At 45.7% G+C, this 21,241-nt stretch overlaps 1 protein-coding gene across 1 annotated transcript in view; it reads right to left on the bottom strand.

The window, feature by feature from the left end:
- Window positions 1–21,241, bottom strand: part of LOC149369738 (O-acyltransferase like protein-like) — a 109,884-nt gene that overhangs the window by 10,459 nt on the left and 78,184 nt on the right. Inside the window, exon 12 of the mRNA XM_089576279.1 lies at window positions 19,606–19,726. Coding sequence (XP_089432405.1) covers window positions 19,606–19,726 — 121 coding nt within the window. The remainder of the gene's footprint in view (window positions 1–19,605; window positions 19,727–21,241) is intronic.

Genomic DNA, 21,241 nt, shown 5'->3' with positions numbered 1-21,241 from the left:
CTGCAGGAGCAGCTCAAAAGCCGGTGCGGTGAAACGGGAGTCGTCTTTGCGTGAGTGTCGTTGCTCACTATCTTTCTCTCCAGTGATCACATGTCTCTGTAAAAGCTGGCACCATCTGTGGGCCCTCTATGTAAGGTAAATCTACAAAAAAAAGTGCAATTGTGGCTAACATGCTTTTATTTATGTCTAACAAAATGTATAACCAATGGACGAAACAGTGACCTGCGCTTAGACTTTGTTAAAGCTCAAATGGTTGCATTAACAATTAAACAATTATAGGCTAGGGATTTTTCTTCAATCTAGGGATTTTTGGAGCTTCAATCTAGGGAGAAAACGTTGACCTGAGTTGGCATCACTGAGTTTTGGCCTCCTCGTGCGATCTTGGCGTGCTTGGTGCGCGCGGGCCTTGTTTATTTTCGTGTTCTCGCCCCATTTTGTTTTTCCGCGTTAGTGAGAAGACGGCGAGGCTGGGATTCATGGAAGCGGCTGCTGTCTCAAACCAAGTGCGCCTGATTACGGTAGCTGTACTGCATGTTTACTATATTTGCTTACATTTTTTTTTTCGGAACGTGGTGTATGACACAAGCGCGGAGAGTCTCGTTCGAGCCGTCGTGGCGTGCACACAGCGGCGGCCGGCGTAGTACATACGTACGTTTTTCGCCTCAAGCCCGTCGTGGATTCGTCTCGCGCTGTGCTCGCTCGCTTTCCTACACAAGGGTTACCATCTCTGCAAACTTTCTTCTGTGCGTTCCCTGCGAGCCCGCTCCTTCCTAACGCGAGAGGTGGCCTTGTATGCTTCTACACAGAGGTGAAGGGAACACGCGAGCCGATCGCGCGCTTGTGGCTGTTGTAAACAACGCGCTGTCGTGCTTTTGCGCGGTCTGCTTAGACTGCTGGTCGCGCGGCTGATAAGATGTGGTGTGACAGCTATTACCCCATAGTGCTCATTCGGTGCGTATTCGGATTTCGAATTAAATCGTCCTCACTGTTTCTAAAACTCTTACTGTTCCAAAAGTATAGCACGCACGCATCGTATTGCTCAGACGTGGCCTGCCTCCAGTTTTTAGAACAGCCGCAGGGGCTCGATCGGTCCGCATCGCGATGATCCCGCGTGTTCGCTGCCGTATTGCTTCTACCTGCACTAGGTGCGTTCGCCTTTCCCTTCGATTTTTGCGGGAACATCTCGAGCACGCCTGTATCGTTTACTTTCGCGCTCTGCCGAGCCTATTTCGTCTGTCCGGAACTGTCCTGCAGCTCTTCGGTCGGCTGTACTCGCCCCGGCTCCTAACGCTGCAGCAGTGCGAGGCGAAGGCGGTCGGCCCGCTGGTTGTGTGTTCCTGCTGCACAGGCCGTAGTTTGACGTGATAACTCCGAGGTCCGGTGTGCCTGCAGCAAGCTGTAATAGCTTCGTGCAAGCGGGCCCCGATTTTCTAGAACGAGCATCTTGCTAGGAATGCATATTCGAAAGCAAAAGATCGGGCCAGACCGAGAGCCTTCGCTGCCCTGTAACCTTAAGGGTGAACCGAGTATAATCTCTGATGTCTTTCCTATGGCACCAAGCTTGCCGTATGCGTAGTCTGTGTTAGTCTTGAAATTACACAGCAAAATTTTGACTCAATAGTATTACGTGCTAGTAATTTTGTTCCCATGCAGGCTCAGGTGTGGGCGACATCCACCTATTTGCCCTTGCAGTCGACAGAGAGGAGTGGACAAGTGGACAAGTCTGGACAAGGCAGTGGGACTCTTTCTTGGAGCCTTTCTTGGTTTCAACATCTGTGATCCACCCGGCAGCCCTCTCACTATCGAACGTTTGCAGAGGTAAACGAGTGTGAAATAATTAGAAAGACCTTTTCTATAAAGGTTGGGATTTCAGGAGCAGTAAAAAATTTATTCAAGTAATATGCGCGACTTAAAATCGAGTACTTCTTCCAACGAAGAAGCTTAGCTGACCTCTGGTCAGCTTCCTTGGCTTTGTGGGTTCTTATAGGGTGCTGCAATACAAGGTGCAGGACTGAAATCCTTTCTTTCAGGGATTTATGGTTTATGCACTAGTGAGTAATCTCATAACTTGGCAGCCCTTAGCACAGAAGGCTGACACTATTCATATCGTGCATCATCGCTTACAGCGTTTACCAAACTTGTTACATGTTATTCAGTGTTCTAGCAAAAAATAGTAAAAACTGAGACACACGTCGATGAGAATGTACACACACTACCGCCGAACTTACAGCTGATTTATTTTTGCAAGCGCATATGCAAATGAAACATCCCAGTCGTCATTCCATTCCCGATAAAAAGCGCCACTCTTTTTCTGTGATAAGGACAGAGAACCACTTATTCTTTTTTATAATTTGTTAGAAGTGTTTCAAGCTGTTCTTGCTCATGCCTGGACTTACCCCTGCTAATAATGTTTGTACCACTTATTATTTTTTATAATGTGTTAGAAGAGTTTCAAGCAGTTCTTGCTCATGCCTGACTTACCCCTGCTAATAATGTTCGTGCTGTGAAACAAAGGCTGGCATCTGCTACAGTCCTTCACGTACAAAGCAAGGTTGCTACCGGTGCCGGCTTGCAACTTCTTGCCATGTTATCTGCGACGTTCATTCAGGCATTGCCGAGTCTGCCTGATGTATACTTTCCCACTGGACATATGGATTTAATACACAACCCTCATTACACACACTGTGAACTCCAATTGGTGGTTGCTCTTGCAGGCTGAAAACACAGACTGGATACCAAAATTTTCGGACACTCTTTCAACCCATGGGAAATTTTATGGAAATATGGGACAAGAAACACAGAGGTGATCCTGTTCTTCCATAAAATTTCCCATGGGCTGTAAAGAGCGTCCGAAAAAGTTGGTATCAACATGGTGTTTTCAGCCCCTCATGAGCTATCTGGTCTTTTCACCCGCATCTCTGGCTGTGCAGAGAACAAGCATGCAAGACCAACCACCAAACGAGATTCACAAAGTGTGTGGTGGGAGTTGTGTATTCAACCGCACGGGCTGTGGGAAAGTATACATCGAGCAGGCTGGGCAATGCCTGAATGAATGCCTCGGGAAACACATTGCGTGTGAGCACAGGGAGCAACCTGGCGTTGCATGTGAGGGCCTGTAGCAAATGTTTGTCACTGTTTCACCGCACGAGCATTACTAGCACGGGGAAGTCCTTGCACAAGCGAGGACTGATTGAAGCATTTTTAATCAAAAAGAATGAGCAATCCTGCCTAAGCGAGCCATCTATCCTTAGCGTAGTGAAAGACTGCTGTTTTTTTGCCTGGGATGGAAAGATGATTGAACTTAATTTTTCATTTGCATGGGCGCTTGAGCGAGAAAATGGCTTCAAGTTCGTGGATGAGCCAAAAATGAATCATTTGTAAGTCCACCAAAAGTGTGTGACTTCTTCTGGTCCTGTGTCACGGTTTTCAGGACATTGCAGAAAACACCTGGTATAATTGTTTATGTAATTCAAAATATATTTGGTCATCTATGATGCTCACTTAGACTAGAAGCAAGTAATGCGTGACCCTATCGGTACATGTGTTGTACACCTTGTGATGGTCACAAGTGCTTCCTGCAGAATGATGCATTGATCTGCCAGAGTTGTCCAGTTGAAAGGAATGCTTCTGATACCTTCCACTTCCAGAACTGCCCTCCTAAGACCGCCTAGATTGGTTTATGTGCCGTTGCTTGCTGATCAAAGCTTTGCCTCGAGGAAATGGGATGTGTACTCTCTTTGACAAATTAAAGTAGAGCGACTGTGTTGCTTTCAAGTGGTAAATGTAAAGGTTGATTGGTTGGTTAGTTGGTTTATGGGGTTTAACGTCTCAAAGCGGCTAAGGCTATGAGAGACGCCGTAGTGGAGGGCTCCGGAAATTTCGACCACCTGGGGTTCTTTAACGTGCACTGACATCGCACAGTACACGGGCCTCGAATTTCTCCTCCAAAGAAATTCAACCGCCGCGGTCGGGAGTTAAATGTAAAGGTAATGTCGTGTATATAGCCTGAATGGTTGCATCTACAAAAGGATGATGCAATAAGGGAACAAGACAGTACACCTTTTGAACTACAGCGTAAAATGTTTCCGCAAGGTGCGATATATTTCTGCGGTGGACTGTCGTCGCAACTTGGCCTCGCAAGCCACGTGAAAGAGTTAGAGTCAGGTTAAAATTCATTGTTGTGCATGACAGTTGAAGTGCAACACAGTTCATAAGTGGAAGTTGGAAAGATGCGTTATCTCCCTTTTATAGAAAAGAGAATCATGTTTTGATTTCATCTACAAGTATTTAATGATGGCAATAAATTCTAGCTTTAGTAAATAGTTTTTCATGTTCCCTTTAATTAACATGCTTTCACAGTTTTATTTTAATTGTTTGGTAAGCTTATTGGAGCTGAAAATGCCCTTCGAACCTGCGGTGTGTAATAGAAGTTGCAGTCACTTGCCTTCTATTTATAGGCATCTATGATGCCACTTAGCAGGTGCAAGGTGGTCAATCGCAACGAGAAGTCAGTGTCAATGGATTGAGGACCCTCCAGTGATTTTTTGCTTCATTGTTTAGTTGTTTCCAGGTTTTGTATGTTGCCTTGATTATGAGGCACGTAAGAATATATCTGTTTACTATATTTTTTACCTGATGTCATGGCTCAGATGCTCAGCTACTGATTCCAAGTGAGGGATCAAACACCATCCATAGTAGCTGCATTGCTTTGGAGGCTAAATGCGAAGAAGCACGTGTGCTAAGGGATGTCGGTGCATCTTAAATTAAGAACTCTAGGTGGCCAAAATTAATCTGGAGCCCTTCAGTACAGCATTTCTCATTGGCCATTTCCTGGAATTTATTTTCTTACATTCTTCTAAAATGATGGACATAATTTTTGTGTGCCTGGAAATAATATCTATTTTCTTTGTTCACTTTTCCTGTGCAGATGCCATTTACGAAAAAGTGCATTTGATACATCAGAGGCACAAGGTTTTATTCGCAGGTGGCTGCCCGGTTTATGTGATAGAGGGAGTGGAAGGAAGAGACGCTTTGCCGAAGTCTTCTCCCCCCCTCCAACCAAGCACGCCTCCTGCGAGTGCGGGGACAGCCCCCTGCACTGTGCCCGCATGTGTGCCTCCCAATCCCCTGGCCTCTTCCACTTCCCGAGGGCCCTCCCTCCCTACAGCTCATGCCCCCACTCACCCCACAGCCCCTGCCACCATCCCACAGCCCGTGCCATCACCCATCCGACAGCACCTGCCACCACCCATCCCACAGCCCCTGGCACCACCCTTCCCGGCCCCTAACGATTAATTCTATTTGGACTTTTTCATAAAATAAATGTTCTTTTAATGAATACTTTGGTTGTCTCATTTTATGAATATTTGCATGGTTGCTTACGAGTGAACATTTGCATTAATGTTGGCCGCTGAAGATAAAAATTAACATAGGCTTTACTGGCGAGTAGTAAATAGAAAAGGGCAGTGGCATGCCAATCTTTAAGCCACTGATGTGACAGGGTGTATGCACTGTCATGAATGGAAAAGCCTGTGCTTAGTCTGCATTGACAGTGCCACATGGCTATCCATGGGACTAATATTGGCATCAACAATGGGACATCAATGGAATAGCTGATGTTCAGTACATATTGGAAGTACCAGCATGGCTGAACATTGGACCGATACTTGCAGGACCAATGAAGTATGAGTGGAAAGGCCAGTGATATGCCCATGCTGGCAATGCCACAATGGCTGAAGAATGGAGCAATCTTGGTATGAAGTATAGGCCAAGGTTGGAAAATGTAGTAATGTGCTTGTATGCCAATGCCAGCCCAATATTGATGCCACTGTATTCCAACAATGAGCCATTGTTGGTCCCATCCTTACGTGCTGCCTGGGTAGAGGAAGGGCACTTCTTTTGACATCGTCATGTGCCTCTGTGATGGTTTCTTTCATAGAACTGAGAAGGTCATAATGGGGCAGAGAATAATGAAAATTCTCAAATTCACATCGAAAACGCGCAAAACACCCAGGCTTGGGTTTTGTAACGTGTCCACCAACGCTGCCGAATTTCTAATACCGAATAGGTCTTTTAGCGCCAGCACGCTGAGGTGTCACCGCACAAAAAAAAACTTTGCGAACGCTATTTGTGGCAAAAAAAATGGTTCTAATTGGTGGACCAGGTTTAAGGGTCATTACCTGGACGAACACACGTAGGTCTTGACGTTGAACTTCAAAAAATTCAGGGGGCACTTTGACTGTCTAAAGTGGGTAGAGGCGGAAGCGTTTTCCGCACCACCTTCGCTGTTTCTGTGGCACCGGTGGCGTCACATATAATTGACTACTAATTACTAAGTGATGACAAATAACTAATTATGGTTAATTACTGATTAATGCCTGAATACTAATTAACTGTTAATTAATTACGCTTAAGCTTCGCCTTTAGGAGTGGAACGCGACAGCGCGTTGTAGCGCTGCCAGAGAGTCCACGGAACACCACCCGTTCAGCACGATGCCTTGCCCTTTGAACGCAACGCTTTTTGAGGAAAGTAAATGGCGCAGTAGTTCTCTGTCATCTCGGTGGACACCTGAACCGCACCGTAGAGGAAGGGAGGAAGTGGGAGTGAAAGAAGATAGATAAAGAGGAGCCGTAATGAAGAAAATGAAAATTGTATTTGCGGAAAGGAAATTACGCAGTAACTGTCTCACAAAATTCAGGGGGGGGGGTGCACTTTTTTGACATAAAGTGTGGTCACTGATGCCCCTAAGAGTGGAACACGACAGCGTCTTGCAACGCTGCCAAAGAGTCCATAGAACGCCATCGCCCATTCGGTTCTACGCCTCGCTCGTCAGTAAATTGGTTTTTGAGGAAAGGAAATGTATCTGTCTCTCATTTGTTGGACACCTAAACCTCGCGGGAAGGGAATGGAGGAGGATGAGAGTGAGTGAAGACACCGTATTCACTAGACGCGCCTTTGCTCATTCCAAACCATCGAGCTGGCAAGGCGGAGTGGCAATAAAAAAAAAGCTGGCATGGCGGAGTGGATAGCATGCTCGTCTCTCACGCCGAAGACCGGGGTTCGATTCCAGAACTCGACCAATTTCTTAATCTGTTTTATTTATTTATATGGCCTGACTAGTAAAGTTAATTAGGCTAATTGGGTAATTAAGCAATTAACTAAGCTCAGTCCCACTTAATTGGAGCATCACTATACGATCCCTTCAAGTGGTTGTATGGTTACTAGCCAAAGTACAATTGGCCCCGTTTGAAATTAGCGCACTGTGACGTCACGACCGTTTCCACCAATTGAAAAGCGTGACATTTTCTGTCGACAACTGCTGCTTACAACGATGAGACATTAAAGGCTTCCGCCTTAAAAAACCGCAGAAACAACGCGGACGAAGTCGAGGTCTTTCAATAGGTGTATGGCGTTATTTACCGCGGCCGGTTTCACGGGTATCCAGGTGAAATTCCTCTATAGGGCCAGTAGCGCCTCTTCCGAAAATATGTTCTCAATCAATGTGACAAAATACGGTGGCTTGTCTCAAGTCATGACCTGTAGAGCATTGTGCAATAAAATTCACTAGCTAACCTACTGCGCGGGGCTTCTTTTTTCTATTCTCAGGACTGTGCACCACATCCAGGCATTCTGACATACAGCGTAGACGGTAGACACCCTTAGCTTTGAACGAAGCGGTTTGTGTAACCGCTTTTTGTTGACGCCCCTTAAGTGTCAAGAAATAGCCAACAAAACAAAACAACAAAAATAAAACAAAAACAAAAAAAGATTACTTTTGGCACTGAAGCGCACGGCTTAGCTGTTAGAAGGCACAGAAAATTATCATAAAAAAACAGGTACCACAGATATTCATTTGGTCAAACATGCACGTATATTACAATGCCATGATTGACCAATGTAAAGGAAAAAGAGCCATGAAACATACATACCAGGTGTTCAAGACCATCTCGCCACTAATTTGCACAATACTTTTTTATGCATAAATAACGTTGTAATAGCGTAGGCGGGCGTAATAAAACAGGTGAGAAAGAGAGAGACTTTAACGATGCAGAAGGATTTACCGGGCTATTTGGTTCATTTCTGAATTAAAGAGTTAACTGAGCGAAAGGGCTAGGACACCAGGGAGACTCCACTTCTAATTGTCGCGTATGTGCCTACCTCGTGTCCTAACCCTTTCGCGCAGTTAATTCTTTAGCTTTAATGAATAAAGAAGAAGTCTGCCTTGTTATGACCCCAGCATAACCTAGCATAGCCTAGCAAGTGAGTGACTATTATTAACAGTGAACTTTCTAACTACGCATTGCGTTTAGGTGCGCGCTTTCAAAACGCGCGCTTCCTTCACGTGCACACAGAAACTCTCACAATAGACGTCACTCCGTCGGGCAGGTGGCAGGTGACTATCTCTGACGCCCCTGCGCTTCGGCCACTATCTGTTGAGCCACAAGGATAACGTGGTTTTCGATATTCTATACTGGTATCATGGACGTCTGGAAGGGGGGCAAGGCGGTTGCTCCCCCCCCCCCCCCCCCCCCCTAGAGTTGCGGATATTATTTATGCACTAGTAGAAAACAACTACACAGCTTGATTAGCACGCTTAGGTGATATTAAGTTATTGAATTTTGCTTACTGAGTTCAACTCTTTCTTCATTAATAAGTTCTAATGTTTGCTCTCCAAGCCTAGCACTAATTTCCTGCTTCTAATTTTTGTTTTATGTGCGCATTTTAGACCAAAAATAGTTCCGTTTTGGTGCTAACCTACCGCCTCCCGCATACCCGGCCAGCGGGTGCACCCCGCTGGAAAAAGTTCTACGGACACCCTTGACTGCTATGGTTCGTATGTACAGCAATGTACAAATCTCTAATGGGCAGCTTCATGCCAAACATCTTATTTTCCTACCGACGCTTCCTGGTTTTTACTTAAATTTTTTTGCTCTTTCTCCCAGTGTAAAAAGTAATTTCCAGACCATCTTCGGGATAAAAAATGTTGTCGTCATATGGCAGACCTTTCAGTTTCCGAGACGAGTGCAAAACAAGGTCTCATTAATGAATTACAAAACATTGGTTTTTGTTCCACTCTAGAACTTTGCCCTGAAGATTGTACAATCCTTTACTATAGCATTAGCCAGCAATAAGCTGGCAGCTTCGTACTTTTTGGGTTAAAGTAATTTTCTACCAATTTCTTCAAGGACGTACACGACATTCGTGAGCAGCAGAAAGCGCTTCATCGGGTATGTGGTATATGGAGTACTTCGTAAAAACGCTTGAACTTGATTCGAAAATACCGAACTTAAGCATAAAAAAGTCTACAGCAAAATTTGCGATTTGTGGCGTGTGCAGGCACAAATTTCACGGTGAAGTGTTTGATAAAAATGGAAACACGGCTCATTTCACAGAACACATAATTGCGATTCCGCTCACAGAATATAGGAAATCGCCAAAATTCAACGCTGCGTGACCAGTTATTGTGGAACAGATCGGTAGCAACATTGCTCAAGAATTCTTCTCTGCGGCATACACACGTTCAGGCGGCCACCGTTCCGCGCTCCGGTCATTGGCGGTACCAGCGCCTCTCACGTCTTGTATTTTAACGTGTGCTGTGGCGCGCGCAACATAAAGTGACTCGTGCATACGACGCAGCCACCCCTACGCTCTGCCTTCTCTTGTTCTCTGTCACTTCTAACCTGTAGCTGGCATATTTCTCCGGGCACCTGAAATAAGCAACAGCAGACGTTCGTACAGTAGAGAATATTCAATACAGTCCTTCTCCCAGGCATCTTACCGTGCCTGCGGAGCATCCAGCGCAGTCAAGACTGGGCTAAGGAACCATAGCTCAGGCATGTTGTCCTTGGGAGCGTGCTAATACTAAAATTAGTTCTATAACATTGGCTCAGCCGTAGTTGCACACTGAAGTGAAACTAGTAAATATAGGAGGTAGACGTTTAACATTAGATGGAGGGACCATGCGGGTCCTACATGGGCAATGAGGGCTGGTGGCTGCCTCCAGGAAACCAACATGGGTCCCCCGTGGATGCAGTGCTGGCACAGACCTCTTGGGCTGCCCACTTCGTGCCTGAGTGGGCCCTCGTCCGCCAGGCATGGGCGTAAACAGACTAGGCCGCCCACCTAGGTGCCACTGTAGATACTTGCAGGCAAATATGAGGGCTCTATTATGGTGAAGCGCGGATGATCCCAAAAAAGGCTGCCCGTACAACCCCCTGAGGGAGCCGCCGTGGTTTTGTGTGGCTCAGTGGTGATGGCACTCGGCTGCTGACCCGAAAGACGTGGGTTCGATCCCGGCACCAGCGGTCGAATATCGATGAAGAAGAAATTCTAGAGGCCCATGTACTGTGCGATATCAGTGCGCGTTAAAAAACAACGGGTGGCTGAAATTTCCGGAGCCCTTCACTACGGCGTCCCTCATAGCCGGAGTTGCTTTGGGACATTAAACACCCATAAACCAAACTATTCCCGCCTTCAGCCTACATGGGTCCGGAGTCGAAAATACAGGGACTAAACTTTGGGCTCCACAGTGGCGAAGTGTTACAGGCATGCCGTTTGGGCTGTCTGAGCAGTACGTGCTACGGTCCCTCGTCGGCTGGGCATGGACACTGTTGCCATTCCCGCGTCCTCTCCGTCTGTATCGTAAATCGGGTATGAAAGGGCTAAGCATGGGCTGCATGCAGTTCGTGTGCATAAAAGATAGGGCGGAAGATAAAAGATAGATGGTGAAGTGCGGGGACCCCCAAAAGAGGCTGCCCGTGCAGCTCCCTGGCGGAGCCCATTAGGTTGTGTGTTGGTTAATACCACCTCTCCTCCTTTTCCTCTCCTTAAAATTCCTTTCCCTCTCTTTCTAACACCAGTATTCCCGCCTGGTGCCTACATGAGTCCTGCATAGAAAATACATGGGCTGGACATGGGAACAGTTGCCATTCCCACACCTTCCCCGCCTGTATCCTTCATGTCTGGTAAAAAAGGGCTAAGCACAGGCTGCGCAGGGACGAAACATGCAGTGTGTGCATGAAAGACGCGGGCTACAAGACGGTGAATTGCGGGCAACCCCAGTAGGGGCTCCCGTGCAGCACCCTGACAAAGCCAAGGGGGCTGTGTGTTGGCAAACAGGTAGTATTATTCCGCCTGCAGCCTCCTTAAGTCCTGCGCAGATTACCCGGGGTATCACAATGCAGAAACGTCATGCGCCATTAGCGAGTAGCCGGGCAACACCTATCAAAAGTCCCACGTACAATACTTGTACAAGGGAAGAGTTGAAATTCTCACATTTAGCGTGTCTTTATATCCTACACCGGGCGTAAAACGGCTAAGCGTGCCCAAATAGGAAGACTCTGCATGTTTCACCCTTGTAAAAAGCTGCTGTTTAAGCGTCATAATAACCGAAAAAATTCGCTTCTCTACCAAGGATTATTTCGTGCTTCTTTTGCGCATATCGCATTGAAGTTTTTCTGGTGTACTACGGTCGCCGCGGAGAAATCTGCAAGCATAACGTTTCTTGCCTGTCTCATTGCGCTTCACTTACGACAGCACTACAAACGGGTTCGTCGTCCCGTGCAAATGCGGCACATAGCCTTCACAACTAGCCGCTGCGGTGGCTTAGTGGTTATGGTCCACGGCTGCCGACCCGAAATACGCGGCTTCGATCCCGGCCCCATCGGTCGAATTTTTCGGAAGCGAAATTCTGGAAGCCTGTATACTGTGCGATGTCAGTGCACGTTAAAGAAACCGTGCGGTCGAAATTTTCGGAACCCTTCGCTACGGCGCCCCTCGTAGCCTGAGTCGCTTTGGGTCATTAAACTCACCCATAAACCCCATAAACCATGAGCCTTCACAACAGGTTGATGATCATAGCAAGCCTCCGGCGATTGCGCCACATGCTGCAGAAGCTTTTTAGTGTCGTCGTTCATTAGAGCAGCTTTCTTGACGTCCGCTAGCCGCCTTCTGTAGCGACGCGTCGACGATGACAAAGCCAATTCTTGGCTTTTTGTGCAGGCATCCTTTCCGCTTCTTCGGCAATTGATCGCAAATTGATACCGCAGCTTGTCCAAGTGCAGATAACACGAACCATCGGAAATGGCCCCACCTTCTCCCTATTAGGAATAGATACTACTAAAATCGTCCTGCACCTTTCTATCGACGAACGAAAACAGGTTAACTCAACGAAGCCAGCAGCTTGCACACAAAAAAGGGCGACGCTTGTGGCTAGCGAAGAGAAACAGCACCCGATAGAACAAAACGAAAAACGCGCATAAACGCCACACGAGCAGCACGCTTTTGCACAAGTTGTTTTTCAAGCTTTTTTCTTTAGCCTGACCACCGCCTTCCCTGATTGTCCTGGGTCCTGCCCATGCATAGGGCCAGGTGTCATGCGACTCCTGGCTTGTCCGTGTCTTCTGGTTCTTCCTGTCTTCTTTCGTGTGCATTCTCTCTTTTTAAGTCATGTGCCGTACAACGTTCGCTCTGTGAGATTTTTGGCAGCGTCTCCTCCACCTTTCCCGCTTTTTTTCGTTTTCTTTCTTATTTCTTAGTACTTACGAATCCACACTCACATTACCGATCACGATCGTCGATTACAATCACAATTATCGACTACCAATCATCAATCACTATCTAGCTTACAGTGCATGGCATACCGCGCAACTTCATACACATACATGTATACACCTGATGTTTCAGTACAATGATGCACCATAACCGCACCTTTTCATTCCCTGCGATTTCTGCAGCATAATTAGCATATTAATACTTGTTTGCTTTTTTCATCACTCTAAGGTCAGAACACATTATAAACACACGTTACTACGTCATACACTCACAACGCGTTCACTGGGTGCCCCTCAAACACGCCTGAACCAACGACCCTCTGTGCCATACGGGCAATAACAGAAGAAAAAAAAACCATCGTGGCATATGCGTTGCGCTCCCACCTGACGCAGTGGGGCTGGGTCGAAGCCAAACGCCCGCTATTTTTCATTTTAAATTTTCTGGTTACAGGAATAGCGGGATTTTTTTCCGACTGATAACGGGCCACGCCGGGATTTCAGAAGAACGAGCTCCTTACGTTATCGCTGAATAGCTGCGACTGTCCAATAGAGCTCTGCCGACCTGCATCAAAGCTCGTGTGCCTGGCTTGATAGGCAAAAGATGGAGCTCACCGAGGGGGCTATAATCGCGAGAAGAATGGCTGCGACGCGCAGCAATCCGCATCTCGAATCGGAAGAAATCGGGCCGAAGCAAAACCTGTTGACCTAAGAGCACTTGCTGCTGGGCTAGTTGGTTTTGGTTCATAATTAAATTGTTTTAAGGCGCAAAAAACAGACAACACCAGTAGGTAGGTGACAGGACGAAGCGCCATTTTTTTCGCTTCGTACTGTCACCTACCTATGTGTCTTGTCTGTTTTTTGCGCCTTAAAACTGTTTAATTAAAAACCTGTTGAAAATCGAAAGTGGACGGTTTTTCGCGTGGGCTTGGCATGGACCCGCTGCACTTCGCCCTTAACCCCCTGCTGTTCCCCTGTGAGAAGCCCATTACTGCCCATCTGGGTCCCACCAGGGAATGAGGAAAGCCCCCTTTATCGTTTTTATGCATGGAGACTATAGGGGTCCCTGCTGGTCCTGTGTAGCAAGCCTACTGGGCTGCCTTTGTGGGTCCCGCGCGATGCCGAGTTGCAAATGCCGCACATATCCCCCGTCCGGCCCTCATGGGCAGGCCGTGCCGGGCCTACAATTCAGAGCTCCGTTTGTGTTACTGGGGTATGAGCAGTTCGATTACCTTACGGGTAGTATTGAGTACGATTTGAAAAGTCCACTTTCTGTAATACCATACTAGTCCGCGGCTCCCATATGCACGGAAATAGTGAAATAGCAGATTGCTACCACGACTCTCGCTCAAACGAACCAATCCTCCTAGATTGTCACTGTACGCAGCATATCAATTTGGCTTTACTGACTACTTATGTGCACTAGAAAGGTTGATTTGCCAACATGCTTTTCGAAAGCGAATGTAGCCTGTTTCCATGTAGCCAAATTTTGTCGAGTCACAGTGCGGAGGATAATCGCTTTTTCGAAATTCTAAACACTGATATTGCTATCACTAACGACCGGCTACTAACCTCTAATTGCAAGCAGTTGCCTTGCTGTAATGGTTAAAATGTTAATTATCCAAATTTATTTAACCATCTTATTACTACAGACAATTCACCGGCTTTCCGGTGTCACCAAACACCGGTAATACTATGCCCAAAATCCACATTTTTACCCCCAAAAGCCTATTGTTGAAAATTACTAGTCCTCCCTGAAGCACGCGGTATAGGCGGGGAAAGGTGCTATGCAACCCTGCAGGACGGGAGTAATAGCGGATGCCGGCATTAAACTGGAACCTTCGCTTAGTCAGGAAGGTGGCACGTTATTTCTACAGCTCTCAGGCTCCACTTGAAAATGGGAAGCAACATCGTCTTGCCGGTGCTTCTTAGACACTACCAAGAGCTTGCTATGCAGTGCAATGGCAATACGGGGCTAAACCCAGAGCGGTAATGGTGCTGAACCTCAAATACACAGACGTACATTGGTTAAGCGGCGGAAAAGTGACGCAGAGATTTTTTCACCTCAGAGAGACAATCGACAGTTTCTTGAAGGCGAAAACTAATTCAATAGCTGAGCTGTCAAGTGCGAAGTGGCTTCGTTCGCTTGTATTACTATGATGTGAGTGATCAATCTGAACATCTTGATCCTAAAGTTTCAGAGAAAAAGAAAACAATCACAAGGAAAATGAGCGAATGTATTTGTGCCTTCGAAGTCAAAATACCACTCTGGCAGCGCCAAATAAGAGTGAAAGGCTGCCCCACTTGTCTACTGCCAACACAATACAATATGGAGTCCAAGAATCTTGTGATGTTTTCACAGGCTTCCTCCTCAATTTCGAGAGAGAATTCAAAGTGCGCTTTCAAGACATCCGCAGACTCTCCGAAAAGTTTGAAATTTCACCGTTCGCTCTTCAAGCCCACAAGAAAATAGAGTTCATTAAATTTTACTCACGAACCACATAACTCCAGAAGTTTGAAGACTGCATGCGGTAGTTTAGCATTTCTTTAAATAAGACAATTTTTCCAACTCTGCAAGACCAAACGACAAGAACTTTGCCACATTTTGGATCAAATTCTTCTGTGAGCACCTTTTGTCTTCACTGAAAGTGAAGAAAAGCTCTCTGCGTTAATGTATACAGACTTTCTTCTCAGAGCCACCATGGGAATAATCCTAGCACAACTGCTTCCCTTGTCGCTGATATGGTATTTAACTTTGTAACACCTTGGCAAATAATTGACATAATAAAAAAGTAACAACATTTTTTAAATGAGCTCACCAAACTGATTATGACGGTATACTTTCTTTACTTTCGCCAAAAGTGACAAAAAGAGCTCAAAGAACCGCGTTGTGTTCAGTCCCGGTCGCGGCGCTCACATTTCAATGGGGGCGAAATACAAGAGGCCCGTGTACTGTGCGACGCCAGTGCCTGTTGAAGAACTCCAGGTGCCCAGGCAGCACAACCCCATTGGTCGAAAGTCGGGCAATTGTTGGCAAAAACTGGCACAAACATCGGTCCTACACTGTCATTTTGGCCGAGCGCTACCATTTTGACACATTGGCCCTCTTTCATCCCAGTTTAGGGCCAACGTACGGCCAATCGAGGGACCAACGCAGGCCCGGCGTTCGTTCTGCAGTAGGGGCCAGTAAAAGTCTCGTACTGGCATCCAACTTTGAAACATTGGTATGCAGCTTTCGATTAATGGTATCCAGCTTTCGAGCATTGATTATCCTGTTTTCGAAAATCGACACATGTAATATAACCCACTCGCCATTCTTTCATTCATTATTACAGCGCACCGACGGCACAGAACAAGAGGGGGACACAACAGCGCTGTGTCCCCCTCGCCAATGACCGGCACTGTGGATGTGCCATACTGCCTACGAAATATTGATAAATGACGGCGCCAAAGAATCCCTGTAAAAAGACCCGTTTATTGCTACCTGGAAAACAGCGCGGCCGGGTGAAAAGGTGGGGAGATATTGGACTCGAAAGCGAGAGAGGATGGGGCGAAAACATATGAAAGGGATTAGGAATTTTCAGAGAATTAGCCAAGGCAGTACGCAAGGAAATATCTGTAAGAAACAAGTGGATGGGAAACACGGAAGCGTGAAAGTATTGTTACAAAGCCGCAGCAAAAGCTTGAAAATTTTGAAGTTAAAAACGTGGAGCTTCACGATGGATTTCGCCTAAACGACTTCAGACACTCGCGTATTTTTCAGGGAAGTATGATGTGGCTTCTGTTAGTTCAAGATTGCTTAAAATGTTACCACAAAACAACGAAAATATCAAGCAATAAAAATATCCAAGCAGAATGCGCGCTCTTTCATAGTTTCATGTACTGTACAAGTGCCGAACAAGCTAGGTGACAACAACAACTGTCAGTCGATCTATTCGGTGGTCGTCGAAGAATCCTGAAATTCTTTGCTGGCCGGAAAATTTCGCAAAAAATAGCAAAAACAAAGAAAAGCATGCTGAAATGTGGTTCGAAACTACTACCGATGGTTTTCATCAATAAAGATGATGTTCGAATGCAAAAAAAAAACTTGCGAGTAAATATATAAAGAAGCGAGCAAGAGCGATATAGCGCTCAATGCAAATTACGCAACAGAAGAATAAAATGCGCAAAAACAACAATTTTCAACATTACGATTCGCAGAAAAGGAAGGAAATGCCAAATCAGAAAACATGGGAAAGGCGCGATCACTGTTCACGATGTAGGGAAGCGCACGAATCTCTTAGCGCGTTGTCCGCGTGCGTTTATGAAGCACCGGCCTAATATTTTACATGCGCAGTGCATAATTATAAATGACGAGGCGACTGCTTCGTTTCTGGACATTGCTACAACTGCGCACAATGTTGGTTTAGCGAATGCACTTTCACTAATCCATTATTCGTTTTGAATGTTCCGAATGCCAGATGCCCTTCCAGATGCCATTAGAAGTGCGGAATACCATTCGACTCAAATACCATTTAAAAGTCCGCGTAGCACGGGTGTTATGACAGAATTGCAGTAGTAGCAGTGGAGCAATAGCACTGCGCTACTACTCTAATACTGCTCGTTTGCTGTAATGTGCTCCAGGAACATGCATTTTGACCTCAACGATTAACGTAAAACGTCTACTTTGGCAACGTATACATGCCAAATATAGTTAAACTGAGATGAGACAGATTTATACAAGAGGTCTCACACCTCTTACCGATAGCTCAGGTGACTTTTTACGAGTCCCAAAAATTATAGAAACTATCGCTCTTTCTTGTAGCAATATAGAACGTTGCCATATCGTTTTAGGAGATGCCACAAGGGAGATGCCAGTATACTTTTAACACTCGATGAGTGAAGGCAACGTTATAGGACAACATAGACAGCTTTCTTAAATGGCATAGCGAAATCTGGTAAACAGTGGGGGAACTCTGGCTAAGATGGCCCGTGACAGCCATGATTTTAAGGTGCCACAACCGACAATTGCAAACAGCGGGAAAATTCTGGCCATGATAGCCAGGATTTTGTGATGGTACACCTGACAATGACAACGAGTGAAAAAATTCTGGCTAATCAGGGCCATGATGGCCAGGATATTGTAATGGCACAGCCAGTACTGGGGACGCGATGGACAGCCAGGGCCATCATTGGAAGCGGTAATGAGTGGTTCAACCAATATTAGATACTCATTGGGAACTCTGGACCTACTTAGGGCCATGCTTTGCCAACGGTATTCTAATATTGGCCCACTGTCATGTGCTACCTGGGTGGTCGAAACTATTAAGAGCCCTCCACTACGACGTGCGTCTCTTATAGCCTTAGCGACGCTAAACACCATGAGTCTAAACCTATGCCAAATATTTACCTTGCGTGAAACGGCGTGAACACATGCAATCAGAGCGACGATTTTCTTTGCATTTGCTGCCTGGGGATGCTTCACTTCATGATCGCACAAGCGCCTCAGAATGCATTCTACTATCGGCACAAGCGGTGAAACAGTGTAGTCTGCTTCGGATAAGCGTTTTACATGTTTTGAAAAACTCATGACCATGCACTGGAGGCAAGGTTTTCCTAGATCGTTCTTAAAGCAAGATGCCTCTGCTCCTGGCTTTACTCACTTATAATGGGTGAGGTTAAACGCTATAAGGGGCTTACTGGCGCTAGGTTCATAGCTCCAACAAGCATAGCTGTCATTTAGCGGAAACTTAATGTCTATAAAGCGAATTTTCCCGCCGCATGGCAGTTCGTGGGTTGGTATTATTTGACTGAGGCAATTTTGAGCGCCAGCTAAATTATAGCTGGCCCCATAGTGAAGAACATTCGGAAGCCTGTCAATGAAAATTAAGAAGTCATCAACGAATCTGAATATTTTATGATCATTTCAACCGTCGGAGTGACCTAGAAAAGTTTCATAGAGGTGGCGTAAAAAAAGGCACCGACACTAAGTGCCAAACACGACGTAATTCACACTCCTTCCTTTTTTAGCTAGAGCTTCTTATTCCTGCTTATGACGATATTTTTTCTACTTTATACTGAATCATATCTAAGGGAACTGCAGATAAAACGCCTGTTTTGTTTTGGAGGGCGTCGACTGCGAAGGTGTCAATGTTGTCTTCAACATATACTAGCAGAGAGGTATGCCGCAACCAATAATGGAGATCTTTGCCATCGATTGACAAATCCTAAGGATTTTGTCGCGGTTGAACATAACAAAATCTAACACTTGTTGACAGTTTTTAATCAGAAAATCGTCAGCTACGTTGCGTAGGTTGCATTTCTTGCAGAAACACGGCACACACTATTGCCAATCGCTTAGGAACATGTTTACCTTATACTTTTTCGCACTAAAGAATACGTCCTGGTCGTTTTGCGAACTGCTTTCAGTGCCCTTGGTCAGTCTGTCTATAAAATTTATTTGCTTCAGTCTTGCGCTTAGAACCGAGATCTCGCCAAGACATTTGGCGTTGAAGACATAGCGTGAGAGTGTCACTGAATGAGTCAGTTGGGTGTAACGGTCGTCCTTGTGTGTATTCCTGCGTCGGCGTTTAATTGCAGCACTTCCGAAATGGCCTATATGCAAAACTAGCCTGAATCGCCAACTCAGTCATTACAGTGGTAGTGACTAGCAAAAGAAAGAACCAACACCAGTAAACAAAACTGAGATTAAAGGAAACAAAACAAAGCTACCTTATCGATTAAAATCTTGGAGCTCTTTTTACTTCTCAGTGCATTTGTATATAATATATCTTTTCATTGCTGACAGCTTGATTGAGCGCGCGTGCGTGTTGGACTGTGCTGCGCATGCTCAGTAGATGCCTGCATGAAATCCGCCAATCAGAACGCTCCTGGCATAGCCCTGAGGAAATATGGCTCCGCCCAAAAAGGTGAATGTGAAAAGATCTGTAGTATACGTTGTTTCGAGGGGTTCCAACGTTCACTCTTAAACTGATAGCAGCACGGTACAGCGAACTCCACTTACGGGCCAACTTTGTCGTTCCATTGCATGCAAACTCGGTAAACTCTATAGCTCACCTTCGATATCTTTTTGTTCTTGTAGTGTTCCACAACATAGAAAGTGATGCAGCCGCCGAAATAGCAAGCAGCGTGGTAGGTGGGAAGCATGTAGACGTCAGTTACCATGTCCACTTGGTCCCTGTGAAATTTCAGCGAAATCAGCCTAAAATGCGAAACCTAGTTTTCAAATTTCGCTTTAGCGTACTGCACACTGCGTTTGAGGCAACACTGTTTGGAAGATCAATCATACTACTGAAAACCTTTGCTGAGGTCTGAAAAATGCTTCTCACAACGCGGTTTGATAAGCTTGCTATATGAAAGTTAAGCGCATTTTTTTTAAAATAGATATGTCATTCTTAAACATGTGAGCCGTGCATAGGGTGGCACTCTACTGTGGTGCTCTTTGGCTAAACTCAACGTGTTAAAAAGAGTAGTGCTAGAGCCCAGGGCGAGGGGAGATCGGGGCAGGAGGTGCGCTACAGTATGGAATAAAACACGTGCTCTGACCTCGCACGCAGCGATATTCTTTCATATGATGAACTATCGCAAAAGCTCAGCTCTGGTAAGATCGGCTTGTGCAATTAAAATCAGGTCATTTGCGAACATGGTTTCCATTGGGAACTACACTTTGCCTCCCGGGTTTATAATTCTGTCATCTGTCAGAAAAGTAGGCATTATCAAAGACCGTGAAATACGCATTAAAGGTGACGATTTCAACATCACCAGACGAAGATTTCTTCACACAAAACTAGAAACTCAAATTTAGAGAGGAGAATAAATGAGACATGGCCAAAACGGGAAAAGGTAGAACGTTAAGGGTAGGGTAAACAAGAGAGATAGCTGAAGAATCAATTGTTGGTTTCATTCAAGCAATATCGCTCTGAGACAGTTCACATTTAACGGCGTCTTGTCTCCGCGGAGGAGTGTAGGTTTTTCTTGTTTTTCAAATTTCCTTTCAAACGTAATAATAATGTTGTGTGTTTTGCTGCTGCTATTTCTTTGTGTGCAAGCATCCCTAGGTATAATGTCTGGCCTGTTCCAAAAACAGTAGCTATTCTCTTCTCTACGAAAGAAATGGTACTAGCCTTTATTGGAGCACTTTCATCGGTCATTTATTGCTTTGTTTGTTATTTCAGCCGGTGGTGTGCGCGGTGGGTTTATATTTTCACGTAGTGGCGACTGCAGTCCACAGAGCAGGAAGACAGCAAAAATGGCTTCTAAACAAAACTCTTTATTTGGCCTGACTTACACCTGCAAGGAACTGAATAAGTGAGTGGCGGCGTAGCAACAAGAGTGCTCGGCTGTCCTCGAACCGAATGTCCGCCACTATCGGCTGCGCTCATTGTAATGCTGCTAGAGAACTTTCGAAATAAAACGTGGAAAGCAACTACAACATTCTGAAACAAAGTAGAATGGGCTATGCCTGGATGCGAGCAACTGAGATAAATATGGGTGCGTCTTGCATCAGAAAAAAAAAACGATAAAGCAGCGTGTCTGCACCTTTGAAATTTAAAAAAAACAGTCACTACAAAGATTCGCGGCATTGCTCCCTTCTCAAAGACGCATCGACCCGATGCTTTAAAACAATAGGCGACTACAAATAAATAACACGCACTATGCGAAACTAAACACCGAGTGTGAAAACACAGCGTCC

This window comes from Amblyomma mixtum, chromosome 1, assembly GCF_055824585.1.
Source record: "Amblyomma mixtum isolate Tamu chromosome 1, ASM5582458v1, whole genome shotgun sequence".
Classification (NCBI taxonomy): Eukaryota; Metazoa; Arthropoda; class Arachnida; order Ixodida; family Ixodidae; genus Amblyomma; species Amblyomma mixtum.
This window is presented reverse-complemented; position numbering and strand designations above follow the sequence as displayed.